The sequence below is a fragment of the Eubalaena glacialis genome, chromosome 7 (genome assembly GCF_028564815.1).
Source record: "Eubalaena glacialis isolate mEubGla1 chromosome 7, mEubGla1.1.hap2.+ XY, whole genome shotgun sequence".
Classification (NCBI taxonomy): domain Eukaryota; kingdom Metazoa; phylum Chordata; class Mammalia; order Artiodactyla; family Balaenidae; genus Eubalaena; species Eubalaena glacialis.
The window spans coordinates 38,117,412-38,137,200 of NC_083722.1; the positions used below are offsets into that span (position 1 = coordinate 38,117,412).

The 19,789-nt window shown below is 50.6% G+C and overlaps 1 protein-coding gene across 3 annotated transcripts; it reads right to left on the reverse strand.

Annotated features, from left to right (window-relative positions):
* Positions 1-4,267: 4,267 nt before the first annotated feature.
* Positions 4,268-12,720, reverse strand: PI16 (peptidase inhibitor 16). Of its 3 annotated transcripts, none has more exons than XM_061195112.1 (6): positions 12,509-12,720; positions 8,334-8,555; positions 6,295-6,404; positions 5,919-6,007; positions 4,618-5,295; positions 4,268-4,402 (listed from the first exon to the last, which is right to left on the reverse strand). In XM_061195112.1, exons 1-6 carry the CDS (start codon positions 12,677-12,679, stop codon positions 4,281-4,283), a joined length of 1,392 nt encoding a protein of 463 aa, XP_061051095.1. In that variant the 5' UTR covers positions 12,680-12,720; the 3' UTR covers positions 4,268-4,280. The 3 variants fall into 3 exon arrangements, with proteins under 3 accessions (XP_061051095.1, XP_061051096.1, XP_061051094.1); XM_061195113.1 differs by having other exon boundaries at positions 5,197-5,295; positions 12,509-12,699; XM_061195111.1 differs by having other exon boundaries at positions 4,747-5,295; positions 12,509-12,699.
* Between the last annotated feature and the right edge of the window lie 7,069 nt (positions 12,721-19,789).

Below are 19,789 nucleotides of genomic sequence, written 5' to 3' on the forward strand. Positions count from 1 at the left end.
CCTCCCCTCCTGGAAAACCTAATTCCAATGGACAAAGCTGGAATGTCCTCTGACAGGCCTTTTGGGACCCCCTGTGATGAAGCCCGAGGTGGCAGTGGTGGTCTTTGCAGGGCCCTACTGTAGCCCTTGTTGCTGTGCCAGTGCCCAGATGCCTGGGAGTCAGGCAGCAGAGTGCGGGAGCAGACCTGCCCTACTCTGGTCCTCGAGGCCTCAGAGTGCCAGCCCCCCGCCCTCCTTTTGAACATGCCCTCCCATTCTCATCCCCTCCCTGACTACTATGGGATACCATGTCTTGGCTTATGTTATTTCCCCAAAAAAATTTCCAAAGAGATCCCTGCTGCTGGTCTTAGTAGGTTTTCTCATATGACAGGTTGGGCTGGAACCTGAGGGCTGGAAACAGGTGTTCTTGCTTTGCAGGAGGCTGGCACATCCCACCCCAAAACTGAGAAAGATGGGTTTGGGCCTCCACAGTCTGGCTCTGCCCAGAGGCTACCTCACCTGACCACCTCATAGGACTTGGGACTAGCTTGCGAAGACAGGCCCACAAAGGGAGGGACGCCCTTCCCCCCTCAGGAAGGCAAGCAGGGTCAGCATCTGAAAATCAATTAATGTAATACATTCTGTCCATAGAAGGAACAAAACCACACAATCATCTCAATAGATACAGGAGAAGTGTTTAACAAAATTCAACATCCCTTCATGATGAAAATATTCAAAAACCTAAAAAGAGAAGAGAGCTTCCTCAACCTAGTAAATGGCATCTATGAAAAACCCATAATATTATAGCAAATGGTGAAACACCTAATGTTTTCCCCCTGAGATCAGGGACAAGACAAGGCTCTGCTCTTGCCATTACTCAACATTGTACTGGAGGGTCTAACCCGGGCAATTGGGAAAGAAAATGAAATATTATCTGTGTTAGAAAGGCAGACGCAAAACTGTCTCTGCGGATGACATGATCTTGTATTGAAAATCCTAAGGAATCCACTAAAAATACTGTTATAACTAATAAATGAATTCAACAAGGTTGCAGGATATAAAATTGATGTACAAAAAATCAATTGTGTTTCTATATACACTTGCAAAGTGAAAATGAAATTATGAAACAATTTGTGAAACAAAAGTGAAACAATTTCATTTACAATAGCATAAAAATTAATAAAATACAAACAAATTTAACAAAAGAATTACAAAACTTATATTTTGAAAATTATGACACATTGTTGAAAGAAAGTAAAGAAGACCTAAATAAGTGGAAAGACATCCCATGTTCATGGATCGGAAGCCTTAACATTGCTAAAATGGTGGATTACATAATCCCTATCAAAATCTCAGCTGACTTCTTTGCAGAAATTTGACAAGCTGATCCTAAAATTTATATGGCAATTCAAGGGATGATAGCCTAAACAGTCTTGAAAAAAAACAAAGTTGGAGGACTTGCACTTCCCAATTTCAAAACTTAACTACAATGCTACAGTAACCAAGATGGTGTGGCATTAGCATAAAGATAGATACATAAATCAATGGAATATGATTGGGAGTCCAGAAATAAACATTCGCATTTTAATTCACACAATTAACTGTAAAATTTTTAAAACATAGGCATAAATCTTCATGACCTTGGATTAGGCAATGGTTTCTTAGATATAACACCCAAAGCACAAGCAACAAAAGAAAAAAATAAGTCGGAAGTCCTCAAAATTAACAGCTTTTGTGTTTGAAGGATATCAAGAAAAATTGAAAAGACAACCCACAGAATGAGAGAAAATGTTTGCAAATCATATATCTGATAAGGGACTTGTATCTAGAATATGTAAAGAATTCCTACAACTCAATAAAAAGACAAATACCCCAATTAAAAAATGGGCAAAAGACTTGAGTAGATATTTCTCCAAAGAAGATATACAGATGGCCACTAAGCACATGGAGAGATGCTCAACATCATTAGCCATCAGGGAAATGAAAGTCAAAACCACAGCAAGATACTACTTCACACTCAGTAGAATGACTATAATCAAAAAAGACAGTAACAAGTGTTGGTAGTGTGGAGAAATTGAAACCCTTGTACATTGCTGGTGGGAATGTAAAATAGTGCAGCCACTTTGGAAAGTAGTCTGGCAGTTCCTGAAAAAGTTAAACATAGAGTTACTATATGATCAGAGTAGCCATATGATACCACTCCTAGTATGTACCCAAGAGAAATGAAGACATATTGCCACACAAAAACTTTTACATGAATGTTTGTAGCAGCATTATTTATAATAGCCAAAATGTGGAAACAAGCCAAGTGTCCAACAATTGATGAATGGATAAATAAAATATATTCCATACAGAGGAATATTACTTGGTAATAAAAAGGAATAAAGTACTATCTCATGTTACAACATGGATGAACCTGAAAATATGCTAAGTGAAAGAAGCCAGACACAAAAGGCCACATATTGTATGATTCTATTTATACAAAATGTCAGAATAGACAGACCCATAGAGACAATAGATTAGTGATTGCTTAGGGCAGGGGCTGGGGGGCGTGGAGGGAAAATGGGAAGTGCCTGCTGACGGGTGTGGGGTTTCTGTTTGGGGTGATACAAATGTTCCCAAATTGTGGTGATGGTTGCACAACCCTGTGAATATACTAAAAACCATTGAGTGGTACACTTTAAATGAGTGAATTTTATGTTATATGAGTTATACCTTAATGGAGATACATTCTGTCATCTCATACACACACACACAGCATTCAGCCCTGGACTGATTTGGATGCTTCCTGTTTAGCTGCCCCTCCCCACCAGCCCCAGCTGGGTCCCAGGCTGCCCTCATCACATACCATTGCTAGCCCTACTCACACACTTGTGCTTTCCTGCCCCACAGCACTTCAGGACAATCCTGTGCTTCCCTGGGGTGTGTCTGGGACCCCAGAGCCCTTTCTCAGGACTCCTCCAAGCACCGAGGGTTGGCAAAGCCATGCTGAGGTACATTTCAGACCTTGTGTCCTGGGTGGGCGTGGGCAGCAGGACCCCTGTGAAGAGGTCGTATGCCACTCCTTGATCCTGGGTTACGAACCCAGCTAGGCTCCACTAGTGACTCCCAGAGCTGGGAGAGTCAGCCCAGCACCCTTCGCCAACCCTTGGCCCTAGCCCATTCCGCCGGCTACCTGAAGATTTGGGGGCGGGGGTTAGGAAGGAAAGGAAAAGTGCCTCAAAGAACTAAATGGAGTGTTTGGGGGAGAGGGTGTGTGAAGGAGAAGGAACAGTTGCCATGAGTCAGTAGGGGAAGAGGTGAGCCTCTCAGGGCCCCCCGCCCAAGAGCCCTCCCTTGCCCCCTCTGTTGCTCGCAAGCACGGCGACTGGTCCTCTTACACAGGCTTTTATTCAGGAGTCAGGGGCTGCCTCCCTTCCCTGGTCCCTGCCTGCCCCACCCATAGAACCCCTCTCAGAAGGGGCTTGTCCTTCATCTGCCCCTCACGACACCCGCTGCCAGCTAAACAGGAAAGTTAGGGGACCGGACACTCAGGGAGAACCCTTACCTTGCCTAGGCAGACAACCCAAGGCCAGGCAGGCAGGGACCTCCCCAGAGTCCTCACTCACCCCCCCCCACCCCCCAGACTGAGATGGGAGGAGCAGAAGGGGTCCAGACACGTGCAGTCAGCGGGCAGCAACCTGAGCTCGCGGTGGCCAGGCCCCATGCCCCCAAAGATGTCTGTGGATGAGGCACATGCCCTGCAGCCTTTCCCTTCCAGAGGGACTTCAGCCAAGAAACGTCTTGTTTGGGGGGCTGGGGACAGGGTGGGGGAGATGGCAGGAGGACAGCTGACCTCTTCACCCTGGAAAGGCAGGAAGCACTCCTGGGAACAGCCCTAGACTCCAGTGGCTCAAGGAAGAGGCCAGGGGACTGGAAGGGGCCGAGGGGTTCCTGGGAAGCCCTGAGATCTTCTGTCCCTGGAAGAGCAGGACTGTGGCCACAGGACAGCTGGAGAGTGGGCACAGGCCACAGGAACACTGCTCAGAACAATCTGCAGCTGGCTGAGGGGTGGACCTCCCCAAAGGCAGAGGCATCCTGGGGCAGTGCCAAGGGTTGTCCCTGTCGAGGCCTCCTGAGGGCATGAGGCCTCCTGAGGGCACAAGCCTCTGGCCTGGAGTCTGGCTGGGGTGAAGGGGGGCTGCTGGGCCACAGAGAGGACCTTCCAGGAAGCTGTGGTCTCTTATTGGAGAAAGACAATCCAGAGTGGGCATGAGGCTAGGGTCCCCCCCATGAGGCCTTGCCTTTGAGTGGTGACCCCTTCAGAAGATTCCAGCCAGCACCAGGGGAGGCAGTAGCAGCAGTCCCAGGAGGAGGCCCCAGACGTGCCCAGGGCTCGAGTCCAACCCTGACTTGATGCCATGCTTTTCAGGGCCCTGTGCACCTGCAGGAAGGGAGAGGCTTTGCCTCAGTCTGGAGACAGCTCTACCTGACCTCCCACCCACCCTACCAAGGCATGCACGTGGGGCCCAGCAGCCAGGGAGGAAGCTCCTACTCAGAGGGTGCATGCCCCGCCGTGCCTATATCATCCATACTAGAGGCAGGGTGCTGACATTCTGGAGCCAGGAGGGAAGGTAGGATGGGCGCTACAGGCCTTACCTGGCAAGGAAGACTGCAGGGCCAGGGTACGCCCACCCATGGCATTAGCGGTGGCAGAGGCACTGGGGGAGTTGGACAGGGACTTGGAGGAGGTGTGCCCTTTGTGCTCCAGTGTGGCCTGCGGCTCACCTGGCTTGTCCTGCGCTGGAAAAACTGAGGCCAAGATCTCACTGGAATGAGGCGACTCGGCCTCAGCCTCGCCCTCCTCCTGGGAGTGGGGTAGCGGCTCCCATGTCCCCGTCAAGGACATCTTGGGCTGCAGAGAACTCTCTGGGCTCCTGGAGGGCATTCTTGTACTGCTGGCCTCTTTGTCTGCTGATTTGGGGGTAGGATCATGGGTTGATTTGGGGAGGGTAGCTGGTCTCTCATCCAAGTAGAGTAGGCTGTGAGTTGCCAAAAAGGAAGGGACCTCAGTTGCTAAGGAAGGTGGAGCCTCTGTTGCCATGGAAGGGGAGTCTTCCGTTACTAAGGAAGATGGGGCCTTGGTTTCTACAGCAGGTAGAGCGTTTGTTGCCAGGGAGCCTGAGACCTCTGTTACCAAGAAGGATGGAGTTTCCATTGCTAAGGAAGAAGTGATACCCTCTTTCCTAGAGCCTGAGGCTTCTGTTGCCAGGGAAGATGGGGCCTCAGTTACTAGGTAAGGCAAATCCTGAGCCTCTTCCGGGCCTCTGATGGGTTCTGATGAGAGAGACAAGGCCTGGCATTAGTGCTGCAAGCAGGACCCCGCATCCCTCACCCCACTGCAATCAAGGTGAGGTGATCAAATGTCCTACGAAGACACACAAACACACATGCACACACCCTCTCCAGCGAATATGTCCCTCATTGATAATACATGTTATTTCTTGTGGCTGACAGTTGCCCCTCCATCCACCTCCTTGTCCAAGTCTTCCCCTCTCTACACATGCACCTCCACTTTTTCAGGGGATTTCTCCCGCTGGATTCCTGTTCCTAAAATGCCCATCGCATTGCAGGCCTGGCCTTTGGAGTCCCTCTGACCACCCATCTGGCCATGCCCCCCACCTCCACCCCCCCACCCCCTGCGCTCAGGAGCCCCCAACTCTCTTCTACCCTCTGCTTGGAGGGTAGAAAGCTGGTCACTTGGAATGCCAGGGCGCCAAAGTTGTGCGCAAGGAGGGCAAAGCAGGTAAAGCAGGCTTGGGAACCCAGATGAGGTGGGGCCGCTGAAGGTTCCTCCCGTGGCCCATGCACCACTCTGGAGCCTTGGAAGGCACCAGACCATCCAGTAGGCGTCCCCTGCCTCACCTTCCTCCCCCCACCCCACCCCACCCCGGACTCACCACACAGGGAGTTTTCGCAGTGGTAGCCCAAGGGACATTGGGAGCATGGAGTTCCCTCCTGGTAGGGCCTCTGCCCCTTCACGTTCCCCCTGCAGGAGGCGAGGAGGATGCTGGGGGGAGGGAGGTCCCTGCCAACCCCTGTCCCTATCCCTCATACACACACCTAGTCTGGAAGCGCTCCCTGGGTCTTACTTGCCCTGAACTAACTTGCTGGGCCAATAAGAGCAGACTCCCATGGGTGCCCTCGCAGCTCCTCCAAGGGTATATAGGGTATGGACCCCAGATTGGCCCCCTTCCTCCTCCTTAGACTGTGTCCAGCTCAGCCCTCCCCTTGGCTCTGCCCACCGCCTTCCCCCAGGGCTCCCTCCCCACTCACGGGGGCTCATAGTTGCAAACCAGCAAGTGGATATTGGTCTCCTCAACGCCCTGGAGCTTCTCACAGAAGTGGGCACCACAGCCAATCCTCTCTGTCTTGGCCCAGACCACCTGAAGGAGGGCAAACCCAACAGTTTAGCCTGGGCAAGATGGCTCCTAGCTAGTGTCTCTCTACATCAGCCTTCTATGAGTAAGGAGAGGAGGAACCCTATATGTAAGATCCAAGTCCCTGAGGACACACAGCTTCAGGACAAAACTCTGAACAGGGGGCTTGGGGGGAAATTTGTCCCAAGCAGCCTACTCTCCTCTACCAACCACACACACTATTTCACTAGGACTCTCTCCCTCTGAAAACCTTCCCCTTTGATAGACCCTCATGAATTCTTCCTGTGGGCTCCTCCTAGAGGCCCTTGCATTTTAAACAAGGGATATAACAAAGGAATGAATCTCAAATGGGAGAATCTTAAACATCAGCAACAAGCAAAGGCCAAGGAAGGGAACAGGAGGAGCCATTTTGGAAGTAAAACTTCCCCCCAAATCACAAGTAAGCAGGGACTTGCCCTGCCATTTCTAAGTGTGGGTCTCCTAACTGGTAGAAGGCGTTCTGTCTTAAGTATAAATTTTAAAAAGTCAAAACAACCTTTGTGCCCTGCCATTGGCTGAGACAAGCCAATATAGCCTCCCTTTGCTATTTCTAGGCCCAGTCTGCCCAGGAGTCACTCAAACTGAGGCCCGTTTTTTGTTGTGAGATCTGGCTCTCGCTGTTAATTCTGCACAACTCCCCAGGATTGGGGTCTTGCTGCTTGAATCAGCTGAGGGTTCCCGGGGGACCACTGTCGAGCATCTCCCAGGCAGAAATGACCCCAGCGTGCACATGCACTCAGCCTTAGAGAATACAGGGGTGGAGATGGGGCAGCCCGACTCCTGCTGGGCACTGACAGCAATTCCTGCAGGAGGATGTATGTACGGGGAGTGTGAGAAGTGGCAGGGAACAGAGGGAAGGGGGCAGGGAGGGCTGGGGCCTCACAACTTCCTGATCTGGGTGGGTGATGTTGGGATTTCCTTCTCTAAAGATCAGCACTAAAAATACCACCCAAAAGAAACACTGGAAAATGGAATTGGTGGATATGTGTGGGAAGATGGTTGGTTCATTTCCTTTTTCTTTTTTTAAAATTTGTCATGTTATTGTTTGAACAACAAATAAGCATTGGGAGGACAAAAAAAAAAATTCAATAACACTAATGTTAATTCCCCTACACACACCCCTATGCCCCTTGTCTGCAAACTCAAACTTTCAAAATGTAGTAAAACCCTGACATAGCAAAGAGTGACTGCAAGAGGCAGGAAATGCTCTCAGAAGGCTCTCCGAAACGTTCACTTGGTGACAGCTTGCTTTCTTATTTTGCATGTAGTTTTTCAAGGCAAAAGAAAAATTGTGTATTTGCTTTATCAGTCCCTGGCAGATTAGAAGCAGCAACTTAAGACACGCTGAGAAATGACAAGAGGGACAGTGAGAGAGAGAAGACCGAAGGCGGGGGGGAAGCGCTTCACTGCTGGGGCAAACAGCCGTGTGTAACCTCGGCCAGAGGACAAGACTGCTTAGAGCTCGATCAGGATCGCCTGGCACAGTAACTACCCTCCAGGAAAAAGGCTCTGGGACACCTAATTCAGGTCTCTTCAGGACCAGGAGGCCGAGAGGGGACGCCTAGGTTTTCAAAAGATTGTGGCTTTTAAAGAGACAACTGAAAATGGTTTAGACAGTCTGAGAAGCGGACTTCGTTGGGGGCCTGGACAACACATGAATTGCTGTGGAGAGACGACGTTTATGAAGGATGCAAGCGGGGCTTACGGACTCCCGGGCTCTGAAGGGAGAGGCGGCCGCGCCCGGCCGCGCCCGGCCGCGCCCGGCCGCGCCCGGCCGCGCCCGGCCCCGCCCGGCCCCGCCCGGCCCCGCCCGGCCGCGCCCGGCCCCGCCCGGCCCCGCCCGGCCCCGCCCGGCCCCGCCCGGCCCCGCCCGGCCCCGCCCGGCCCGCTTCGCACCTGCGTGTAGTGGCCGCACATCTGGCCTGTGGCGCAGGTGGCGGCGCTGAGGTTGTAGTGCTCGCGCTCGTGGTGCCACTCCTCCATGGCCAGCGGCACGTCCAGGCCCTCGTCCGTGATGGCGAACAGGTTCTCGCCGCGTCGCCCGCGCTCCTTGTTGTGGCCCCACACGCACTGCTGCGCGTAGGCTTTGGCGAAGGCGGCCAGCTCCTCGTCCCACCTCTGCGGGTCAGGTTGCGAGGGGGAGGTGAGGACGCCTCGGAATCAGTGGAGGCGGGGAAGGAGGGTGGGAGAGGGAGGTGAGGATGTCCCAGTTGGGTGAGGATCAGAAAAGAAGGTGGAGGGTGTTCTGGGGGCCCTCTGGAGGCCGAAGACCCTCCCCTCCTTGCAGGGTGACTCGTGGCCATGATCTGGAACACAGCTCTGCTGATGGGGAGCTTCTGTGGGGAGGTGGGAGGGTGCCATCCCAGGCCATGGAGTTAGGCAAACTTGGGACCAATCACCAGCTGTGTGGTTTTAGACAGATTGCCTAACTTTCTGAACTCTCATAGGACTTTGGGAAGAAAAAATGAGATGATGTTTTTGATAATGGGATTATTAATTAATACTAGTATCATTCTATTTGCAAGGTGGGTGGTGATGCCCCTGCCAGGGCTGCCTGAACTGTTCTGAAGCACACACGATCTCCAGTGAGATGTTCTGGGGCTGGGTTGTTTATTCAGCCATTCCACTCCCTCTACCCACCCACCAGAAATCTGACTTGAGGGGCCAGCACCCCATTTAACCTCCCACTCTCCCCTTGGGATAGCCCAGCCTCTATGGCTTTACCAGCTCTGCGCTTCCCTCCCAATTGCTCTCTTGTCAACTGGACAACCCCTTCCCCCAAGAAAATAAGTGTGTCTGTGTGACCCTCGCTGAGAGGCCTATTTTCAGAGCCTTGGTGGCCCAAAGAGCTGTCAGGTCCCAAAGGCAGTGTTCTCCAGGGAGGACCTCAGGTGAGATGGTGGGAGGGGGCATTTCAGGTTAGAGGGCCTCTGAGGTTCTGTGTCCCAGGCTGGAAGGACGGGCCCAGTGTGGGTGGGAAGACAGATTAACAAGGCATCTGACCAAAGGATTGAAGAGGGAGGCCTGGATCCCATTAAACTGTCCTTGGCCTCTCCTAGAAATGGATGGCCTGGCAGCAACTCTTGCTCCACCCTCTGGGGGCCCGCCAGCTGCGGGAGCCAGACAGCCCATAAAGTGCCAAGAGCTTGGGTGACCCTGAGGGGAGGGGGCTGTGTGGCCACACCCACCCCCCTCCCAAGGTTCTCAGGAGCAGCTGCCTGGGGTACGGATGGGAGCACTGGGCTGGGATAGTAAAATGCTGTAAACTCAGGTAAATCCCTTTCCCTCTGTGGGCATTTTTGTCCCAAGTCACTGGTCCCTGAGGCTCTCTCAAACTGGTAGTAGTGGAGGATAGGGAGCGGGAAAGGGGCAGGGTGCTGGGGACCAGGCTCAGGGTGTCTGGGATGACCTTCGGGGCTCCAGACTAGACTGTAAGCTCCTTCAGCGTGTCTGGCACAGTGCTGGCCCAGAGCAGGTGCTCAACAGACATTTCTCAGCTGTTGATGACTGAGACACAGCCCTGCTTAAAGCAGTCTCTCCTACAGAGCTCGGCTGTAATTTCCATCCTGACTGGATGCCTGGAGTCCCACCATTAGAGAGTCATTCCTGTGAGTCTTAAGGCTTCTCAGTTGTCCAGAGACCCCTGTGGAGGTTCAAGAGTCACGATACCCACCCTCACTGGCCACTTGGTCACCATCTGAAAGCAAGTCCATTCATTCATCCATTCACTCATTCATTCAACAGTCCTGAGCACTATGCCAGCCCTGGGGTGACAGCAAGGACTAAGAAGCCCAAGTTCCCAGTGTCATAAGCCGTTAATTGGGCCACCATGTGGTAACTGACAGATATGTGATGGGTAGTATAGGGGCACCAAAAGAGGGCCATTTAGTGCAACCTGAGGATGGAGAAGGAGACATTAAGCTAAGTGTTAAAAGATGAGGCATTGGCCAGGTGGAGAGGGGAAAGGCATCCTGAGCAGAGGGCAAACATGAATAAAGGCATGGAGATGGGAAACGTTTTGGTGGGGGAAAGATAAGCTGCTTGGGTTACTCAAGGAGAAAGTGTGAAGGAGAGGAGGCTGGAGAGCTAGACAGGGCCAGACACACAGAGTGGGGCTTCTCAGGAGCTGGAGTTTTATCTGGAGGCAGCAGGGAGCCAATGGGAGCCATGGAAGGGTTTTGAAAAGGGTCAGGCCAGTGTGTTGGATCATTCATTCTGGTAGTTAGAAGCCAGAGGCTGAGAAAGCAGGTAGAGGCTGTTCTAGAATTCCGTGGGAAAAGAAATGAAAGACTGAACCAGGGTTGTGTCAAAGAGATGGTGGAGGGGTGGGGGGAGATGGGATTCAAGAAAAATTGAACCTTCTGGGAGGTAAAAGTGGTGATGATTAGACTTGGAGGCTGAGGGAGAGAGAAGAATCTGTGATAACCCCCACCTGCCTCACCCTGGATCCATTCCCTCTTCTGTTATCAAACACCTATTGCACACTTACTGTGTGCCAGGCCCTGTTCTAAATGCTTTACACATAGTCACTCATTTCATCCTTTCAACCACTCTACAAGAGAGTTATTATAGTGTTATCATCCCCGATTTACAGTTGGGGCACAGAGAGGTTAAGTAACTTGGCTGAGGTCACACAGCTAATAAATGGCAAAGTCAAGATTTGAACCCAGGCCATCTGACTCCAGAGTCTCTGTATTTACCACTGCTGAAGCTGAGCCTAAGCCTTGTCCCAAATTTATCCTAGTGTCCCAGTCCAGCCTTATCTCCCCCTCCTCAGATCACTTCCTACCAGGCAGCAGCATATCCCGTCAATATCTGAACTGCTTCCTAGAATGTTGCCCCACTCCTGAGGTCCACCTCTGTCTACAAAGCAGCTTGCAGCCTGTGTAGCCCCCAGCCTCAGCCAGCAAGACTCTAGGGCATCAGGGACCTACAGATGGGGAAACTGAGGCCCAACAATGAGTTCCAGGCCTCAACTGGGGAACTGTTGGTAGAGCTGGTAACAGAATCGGGAGCTCCTAGTTTGTTGTCTGCAATTCCTGGTTGCCAAGGCCGACAGGGCTGTGAAGGGCGGTGCTGTGTGCATCTGTGGAGCCCTTCCTAGATCTTTTTCATAGTTCATCCTGTCTGACCCTCAGGGCAGGGACTGCCCGCACCATGTGATCAGGAAACAGCCGCCTTTGAAGGTAAAGGGTCCACCCAGAGTCACTTCAGCCAATTGGACAGAGCTGTTAGAACTCTGGTCTTGGACCCCTGGTGCAACCTTGCTCTCAGGCACGAGCTAGGGGGTCCCTGGACACTGCCCCTCACCTAAGGGTGACTGGAGAAGAAGGGCCAGTGTAGCCCTCAGGGAGGGCAGGAAGGGGGTGAATTTCTCACTTTATCTCTTTCATGTAAATATACCCTACTATACTAAAAATATATGTATGTATATTTTTTTTAGATTTCATTTTCCCCCTATTCAATATTATATCTGTGAGATTCTGTCCATGTTGATAGTTATGTAGCTCTAATTATGACATCATTTTACAGATGGGAAACTGAGGGTCCTTACTAGGTTAAGGGACTCACCCCAAATCACAGGCCTTGTGAGTGGTCGAGACAGATTTTGATCTGTGTGATTCAGAGCCCTGTCTACTTCTGGTTCCTGTTCTCACCCCACCTCCTTAGTACATCCCTCCTACCCTGGGTGCTGGGACTCATCCTGCTGCCCTATTTTTTCTTCTCATCTCCTTGGAAGGTATCTGAAAGATTGTTTCACCAAGGTGTTAGGAACTTCCTGTGTTCCCCCTCCCAGGGGCACATGCATTTTAGGAAGTGCTGGGAAGGGGTCATTGGATCAGGCAGCAGGGCTTCCAGGCCTGGCTCTACCAGCTATGGGACATGCAAGCCCCTGAGGGACCAGCAAGTCCCTCTGAGCCTCAGTTTCCTCATCTGTATAATGAGGCTGCTTATGGGGGCCTGTGAATTCTACAGTGTCAGGGACTCTGTTCCTGCCAGAGAGATGAATCCCTGAGATAGCTTCCACTCACGGCGTGAAAGGGGTTGGTGGGGGCCCTGGCCACACTTACCATTTGCAGCATGTTGGCGGCCGGCGGGGACACCTGGGCTCGGTAGAGATTGTGCAGCTCCACCATCACGTGCTTTTCATCATCACTGAGGGCTCCGGCGGGGCCCATGGCAGCCCCCAGCAGTAGCAGCGGCAGCAGCAAAAGGGCCAGGAGGCTGCGGAAGTTGTGCATGTTGGCCAGTCCTCTCTGCCTCTCCCGTTCAGGAGTCTGGCAGCTGGAGTTAAAGTCCTTCCCACACAAGCACCACCCTGGCTGGGGTGGGCGGGAGGGGCTGTGTCTGGAGGCCTGGCCCAGTTCAAACAATGTCTCGGGGAGGGCTGGGTGCTTGGGTCCCGACCAGAGTTGAGTCCACTCCCAGCATTTATCTCCCCTCAGAGTCCTTGGCCAAAGCCTCCTTTCGCTTGGTAACAGGGGCTCAGGCCAAGAGCTGTGTGAGTTCTGCAGTCCCTCCTGAGTTGTGGACAGGTCATCCAAGGGCAAAATCACAGTAACCTCTGCAACGACTGCTTGCATCCCAGGTCACACCCACTGGGTGCTGAGGACAGGTAACAAGAAGGGAGTCACATGGATCCTACCCCCAGAGGACTGGGCAAGGTGAGGAAGCAACAGGCGGCGTGTGGCAGGATGAAGGAAGACAAGATGTATTTGGCAAAGGTTGGGCCAACCTAAGTCTGAATCCTGGTTCTGTTCCTTTTCTAGCTGTGTTTTTGGCAGTTTTCTCAACTGAACCAGTGACTACGTAATAGTACCTACCTAATGGAACTGGAAGGAGGATTAAATGAGATCAAATATGTAAAAAGCACCCAATACAGTAATTGGCACATAGTAGGCTCTCAGTAACAGTAGACGACAACCACCCAGCCTTGCAATAGGCTTTTCACTATGGATACAATTGTGGCTTCTGTGCGCCTCTGTGAATGCATGTGCTTGAGGTGCTCATTTGGAAGTGGGATGCTGGGACCCTTCCTGCTCTGAATATGTAGAAAATAGAATGTGTCTGTTTTTTTTTTTTTTAATTTTTTATTTTATTTGTTTATTTATTTATGGCTGTGTTGGGTCTTCGTTTCTGTGCGAGGGCTTTCTCTAGTTGTGGCGAGCGGGGGCCACTCTTCATTGCGGTGCGCGGGCCTGTCACTATCGCCGCCTCTCTTGTTGCGGAGCACAGGCTCCAGACGCGCAGGCTCAGTAGTTGTGGCTCACGGGCCTAGTTGCTCCGCGGCATGTGGGATCTTCCCAGACCAGGGCTTGAACCCGTGTCCCCTGCATTGGCAGGCAGATTCTCAACCACTGCGCCACCAGGGAAGCCCAATGTGTCTGTTTTTGACATCAAACGAGAGCAGAAAAGCAGAGTGGTGAGTGAGTTGATATAGCAGGAGCTCTGAGGGGGGTGTATTGGAAGGGAAATAGGCCCAGTGGCCAAGCACTTGCATTGTAATGACCATGCAAGGGCAGGGACCAAGGTCTTGGCCTTGGTCCCTGCCCTTGCATGAGGTAGGAAGTGGGAACCATTACTCTTGAGTTTAGCTGGGATCCATGAAGCCTGCACTTTCAGTGAACTACACACATAAAACTGGTTAAGATAGCACAATGAGCAGCATTTATTCACCTATTCATTCATTTGTTCATTCAACAAAGATTTACAGAGCTGCTCCATTGTGCCAGGCACTGAGCTGGGTGAATAAGACAGATCTGGTCCCCACCATCACGAAGCAGGAAAACTGCCAGGAAACATGTATAGCACTGTGGATAAGTGCATGGGGCTTATCATCTGGGTGGCCTTGGGCAAGCTATTTCCCTGCTTGCTGGCCTCAATTTCTGTAAATTGGGCTTAGAACAGAACCTACCTCATAGGATGGTCATGAGCATTAAATGAGTTAGTATACCGATAGGGCTTGGGATAGTGCCTGGCACATACTAAATGCTCATTGAGTTAGCCAGTATGAATGTATTCATTATTATTATTATTATTATTACAGGTGGGAGAAATTACAGGGTCTCAAGTTGTAGTAGAGAAAAAAATACAGCAGCCTGGCCTGGCTTTTCCTCTGGGGAGGAACCCCCTTGGCCTGGGGGAGCTCACAGCTGGACGGGGAGGACATGCACCCTTGGAGGGCAGAGGATGCAGACTGAGGAGGTGGAGAAGGAGGAGCCTGGTTTGCCTGAGAGGGGAGGGTGAGATGGAACAAGACTGGGAGGCTGACCAGAGCTGGCCCGAGTGTTTGCGGACCGCTGCACGCAGCCAGAGGGCCCTACTCTGTACATGCACATTCCCACACAGTGCTCAGAGTCCTTGCTGTGTGGGTGACCTCATTTACTCCTCATAGGACAGCTCTGAGGTGGGTCTCATAATCACCACACATGAGGAAACAGATGCTCAGAGAGCATGAAGTGATTTCCTCAATGTCGGGGGCTGGGGAGGGGTGCACCAGAGCCTGGGACCTGCCACTGGCGAGAGAGGGAGGTTGAGGCCAAGCAGACTGGGGAGAGAAAGGAATGGAGGACAGGAGGCGAAGTTAGGGGAGGAGGAGAAGGAGGGGTGGTGACAGATTTAAGCACATGCAGGATTGGCTGTGGTTTACATCAACTGTGTTTTTCTCTTTAACCAGAACTCGGGGGAAATTTATTTTCTGTGTTACTATCTATACATATTTTAAATTGTTTCTTTTTTTTTTTTTTGGCTGCACCGCGCAGCTTGCAGGATCTTAGTTCCACGACCAGGGATTGAACCTGGGCCCCCACAGCGAAAGTGCCGAGTCCTAACCACTGGACTGCCAGGGAATTCCTTAAATTGTTTCATTTTGAATAGCAATATAATTCCACAGCAAAAAATTAAGCCAAAGAGGGGGAAAAAAATTCCACCTCTAGTATTTGCTTCTCGTCTTTGAGCAGGTGCTACTCAAAGTGTGGTCAACGGCCCGGTGCCATTCTGCCAGATGTTCGCTACTGCTTCTCAGCACAACAGGTGCAGAAAACAAGAGTGGGCATTGAGGAACTCTTAGGGCAATTTGACATAGTTGTTTTATGTCTGTTGAACATCTTATTCAAAAATTGAGGCTTGCATCTTGTATATCTAGTTTTCATTTTGTTTTTCTAATAATTAATTTTTTTAATGTTTTATGTTGTTGTTTTAAGCTGCCCAGTTTGGGGTAATTTGTTATGCAGCCCTAGGAAACTGATGTGGTCATTCTAATCGGTGTGCAGTGAGATCTCATTATGGTTTTACTCGGCATATCCTAGTGGATAATGATAGTGAACATCTTTTCATGTGCTTATTTGCCATCCTCTTTGGTGAAGTGTCTGTTCATGTCTTTTGTTCATTTCGAATTGGATTGTTTTGTGTGTTTTTTTACTGTTTAGTTTTGCAAGTTTTTTTTAAAAAGTATCATTTTAGATGCTAGTCCTTTGATGCATACATGTTTGTCATTTATTTTTATGGTATTTTACAAAACCGTTGGTTTGTAATGGACTGGAAATTTTACAAACACAAACTCGTCCTTTACCACTGACAATTTGAGAAGCACAGTCCTAGTATGTTTCCTTTTTCTTTCCTTAATGAAGGAATAGCACATGTACAATGTTGGGTTGTGACTTTTTTTTTCTAGGTAGTTATATCATAAATAATTTCTCCAACTTGCTCATATCTTTCTAACTGCCACTTTGCAATGTTTGCAAAATATTCCACAGAGTAGCTGTGGTGTAACTTATCCCGTTCTCAAAGTTAGACATCAGGTGAATCATTTGCCTTTGGGCACAAGGCTTTTTCTTATATTGTGGATATTATTTTCTTAGTTCCTATTCTCACCATTGTAGCTCAGCTTGCTCTTTTATTAGAATTTACACGTCAGGCTCAGGTCAGATTGCTGGATGCCACATTCGGTGTTCTCATGGAAACGAAAGGTCACCAGCACTGAATCCAAACCCTGGAAGCCTGGCTTTTGCAGTCCCAGCCACTTGATGGTACACAATTCACTGTATAGTGAATTATCTTTGTGTTTCTGGGTCAGGGAAGGAGAGGAAGTAGGGGAGATGGGAAATGGGGCAAAGAGAAAGGAGCAGAGGAGGGAGTCACACAGAAGTTCAGAGAAAGGCTGGGGAGGAAGAGACAGACTGAAGGGCACGGAGGCAGGGTGAGTGCCAGAGAAAGGGAGAGGAAAAGGGGGTCAAGAGAGTTCAGAGGTGAAAGCAGGTCAGACACATCCACACTCTAAGCATGACTGTCATACATTAGCTGGGCAAATCATTTACCCCCTCAAACCTCACTTTGTTCGTATGTAAAATGGGATAATACCACCTTCCTCAGAGACTTGCGGGGATGATTCAATAAAATTAATGTCAAATACGTAGCACTTGATAAAATGGTAGCTGTTTTGAATCAGTGGAAAGAGGCAAGAGGTCCCCAGGTGCCTCAACAGGGGCAGAATGGGATCTGCTAATTAATTTCCTGGTCTAGGGTTTCTTGGCTCTGGGAATAGGGACTAGGGGCTCTGAGGAGAGGGCATCCCCACCACAGTGGGGGCCACAACAAATGGCTCCAAAGAGGAGAGCCTAGCTGACCCAGCCAGCCCCGAATCATGACCAGGTCCCGGCGCCCAGCCCACTGGGGTCGGAGTCTCCCTCTCTCCCCTGAAATACCAAGCTCAGCTAAGGCCCAAAGCCTGCATCCAGGAGACTCTTGGCCTCAGCAGGGCTGGGCACCTGGCCCAGACCTCCCCTGGGCCACTGGCTTCCTGGTGCAAATTCCTGACAGAGCACAGCTGTCCCAGGCCTTGCTGGGACACTAATGGGACATGAATGGCCCTCTGTAGGAGTGTGGGCCGGCTTGGTTTTGGAGCTGGGGTGAAGGAGCCTGTGGTCAGAATTGTGGGGGCTAAGTCTGGGCCAGCAGGAGGGCCACCTGGAGGTGTGTGTGTGACCAGCAGGGGGCCAGCCTCTACAGGTGTTTGTGCCTGCCCCCGTCACAGCTGTCTGGAGGCCAGGTAACCAGGGCAACGAGGACCAGAGAAGAGTGTCTATGAGGATGGAGGATGGTGATGGCAACAAGGGAGTGGCTGAATGGTACACGTGGGACGGTGTGGATACCAGGACGAGGAAGGTCAGATATCCCCGCAGGCAGCACCACCCCCTTCCTCCTACCATTTCCCAGGCAAAAAATTCAAGCCATTTTGGTCTCCTGCCTGGCTTGTACGCAGTCTCCATCACATTGTCCTTCAGGTCCAGTCCAATCTTCTTATTTTTTCTTTTTTTTTGGCTGCGTTGGGTCTTCGTTGCTGCACTCGGGCTTTCTCTAGTTGTGGCGAGCAGGGGCTACTCTTCATTGCGGTGTGTGGGCTTCTCATTGCGGTGGCTTCTCTTATTTCGGAGCATGGGCTCTTAGGCACGCGGGCTTCAGTAGTTGCAGCACGCGGGCTCTAGAGCACAGGCTCAGTAGTTGTGGCGCACAGGCTTAGTTGCTCCGTGGCATGTGGGATCTTCCCAGACCAGGGATCGAACCCGTGTCCCCTGCATTGGCAGGCGGATTCTTAACCACTGCACCACCAGGGAAGTCCCAGTCCATCTTCTTTAAAAATGTTTTTATTATGAAATTCTTAAGGCATAGAAAAGTATAGATGACAATATAATGAGCACTCATCTAGCCACCACCTGGCTTCAGAGATAAAACATGGAAGCCCCTAGTGTCCCTTCTCTGATCCTGAACACTCGCCTTCCCAGGCATACCGCTGTCTGAATTTGTTGTTTGACATTTGCATGATCTCCATTATACTTTTACTATACATTCCTTATCCAGGCACAATATGTAATATTGTTTTGTATGTTTTAAAAGGTCAGCGCTGTCCAAAGGAACTCTCTGTGATGGTGGAAATGTTCTTTATCTGCACCATCCAGTATGGTAGCCACTAATTGCATGTGGTTATCAAGCACTTGAAATGTGGCTAGTGGGGCTAAGGAATTGCATTTTTATTTTAATTAATTTAAGCTTAAATAGCCACATGTAGCTTGTGGCTACTGCATTGGACAGCATGGGTTAGATCCTTCTAAAACTTGTTTTTCCCTTCTTTCCCTCCTCCCTCCTTCCTTCCTAAGATTTCTTGAGATCGATGCATGTAGAGCTACCTGATCATTTTCCCTGCTGTACAGTATTCTACTGTATGAATACACAGCCATCTACCTGTTTTCCTACTGATGGACATTTGGGTTGTTTCCTTTTTGTTGTTTTGTTTTGTTTTCAATAATACAAACGATGCTGCAGCAATCCTTTTTGTACGTATCCCTGCCTGTCTTTCCCAACTTTATTTCTAGTGCCTGCTGTGGCAAACAGTCCCATGACCCTGATCTGGGTTATTCCACAGCCTCCTAGCTAACTGCCTGGCCCCGGTCTCTGCCCCCCACATTCCCATTCCTCTCCCGACACCTGTCAGCCGCCCAGCCAGGCTGATGATTCTCAAACACCACTTTCATCCTGTGTCATTCCTACTGAGGAACTCAATGGCTCCCACTGCACTGCATCTGATCTCACAACCTGGCCCTACCCTAGGACTCGCTGTGTTTGCCAGCCTCCTTCTGGTCCTCTGCACACATCGTGCTCTTCCTACCTCTGTGCCTTCATTTTCCATGCAAAGCACCCATTCTGGAATATCTGTTTTCCTGCCCCTGGTCCACATACCTAAGTCCTTTAACATCGTTGAGGGTCCAGCTCAGGCCTCACGTTTTCTGGGGTAGTTTTCATCCTGCAGCATTCATTCAGGAAACGCTCGTGAAGAGCAGTGTCCAAATGGAGCTCACAGCCTGGCTTTCACCAGCGACTCCGGTCCACCCCTGACCCCCCACCCCCTGCTCCCAGCTTTCTGCACTCCCCTGGCAGCTTAGCATGGATGAAGCTTTGGAATGCAGGGAGGTGTGGGTAAGGCCAGTTATGCCAACCACCTGGGGGGCACTGTCTCCCTAGTCAGATGGGCACCACCAGCCTCTGCCTTCAAGGCTCTCCCTTTTCTGGGCTTCTACCGGTGGCCACTCTCTCCATCTTCTGATGGGCACAATCTTTACAGTAATGTTTCTCTGTGTTATATCTCCATTCTGATTTCAGTCAAGTCTGGAAACCATTCCTTCAGGTGGCTTTGCATCTAATTCATCTTGTATTGATATGGTTTAATTCTCAGAGAGCATCTTACTTCCCAGTATTTAGTTCTCAAAGTGCACTTTACATTTGATCCCCATGTCTCCACAACAAGATTATTAAACCTCAAGGGGCTGGGACCATGTTCTTTTCTGTAACCCCAAGGATAT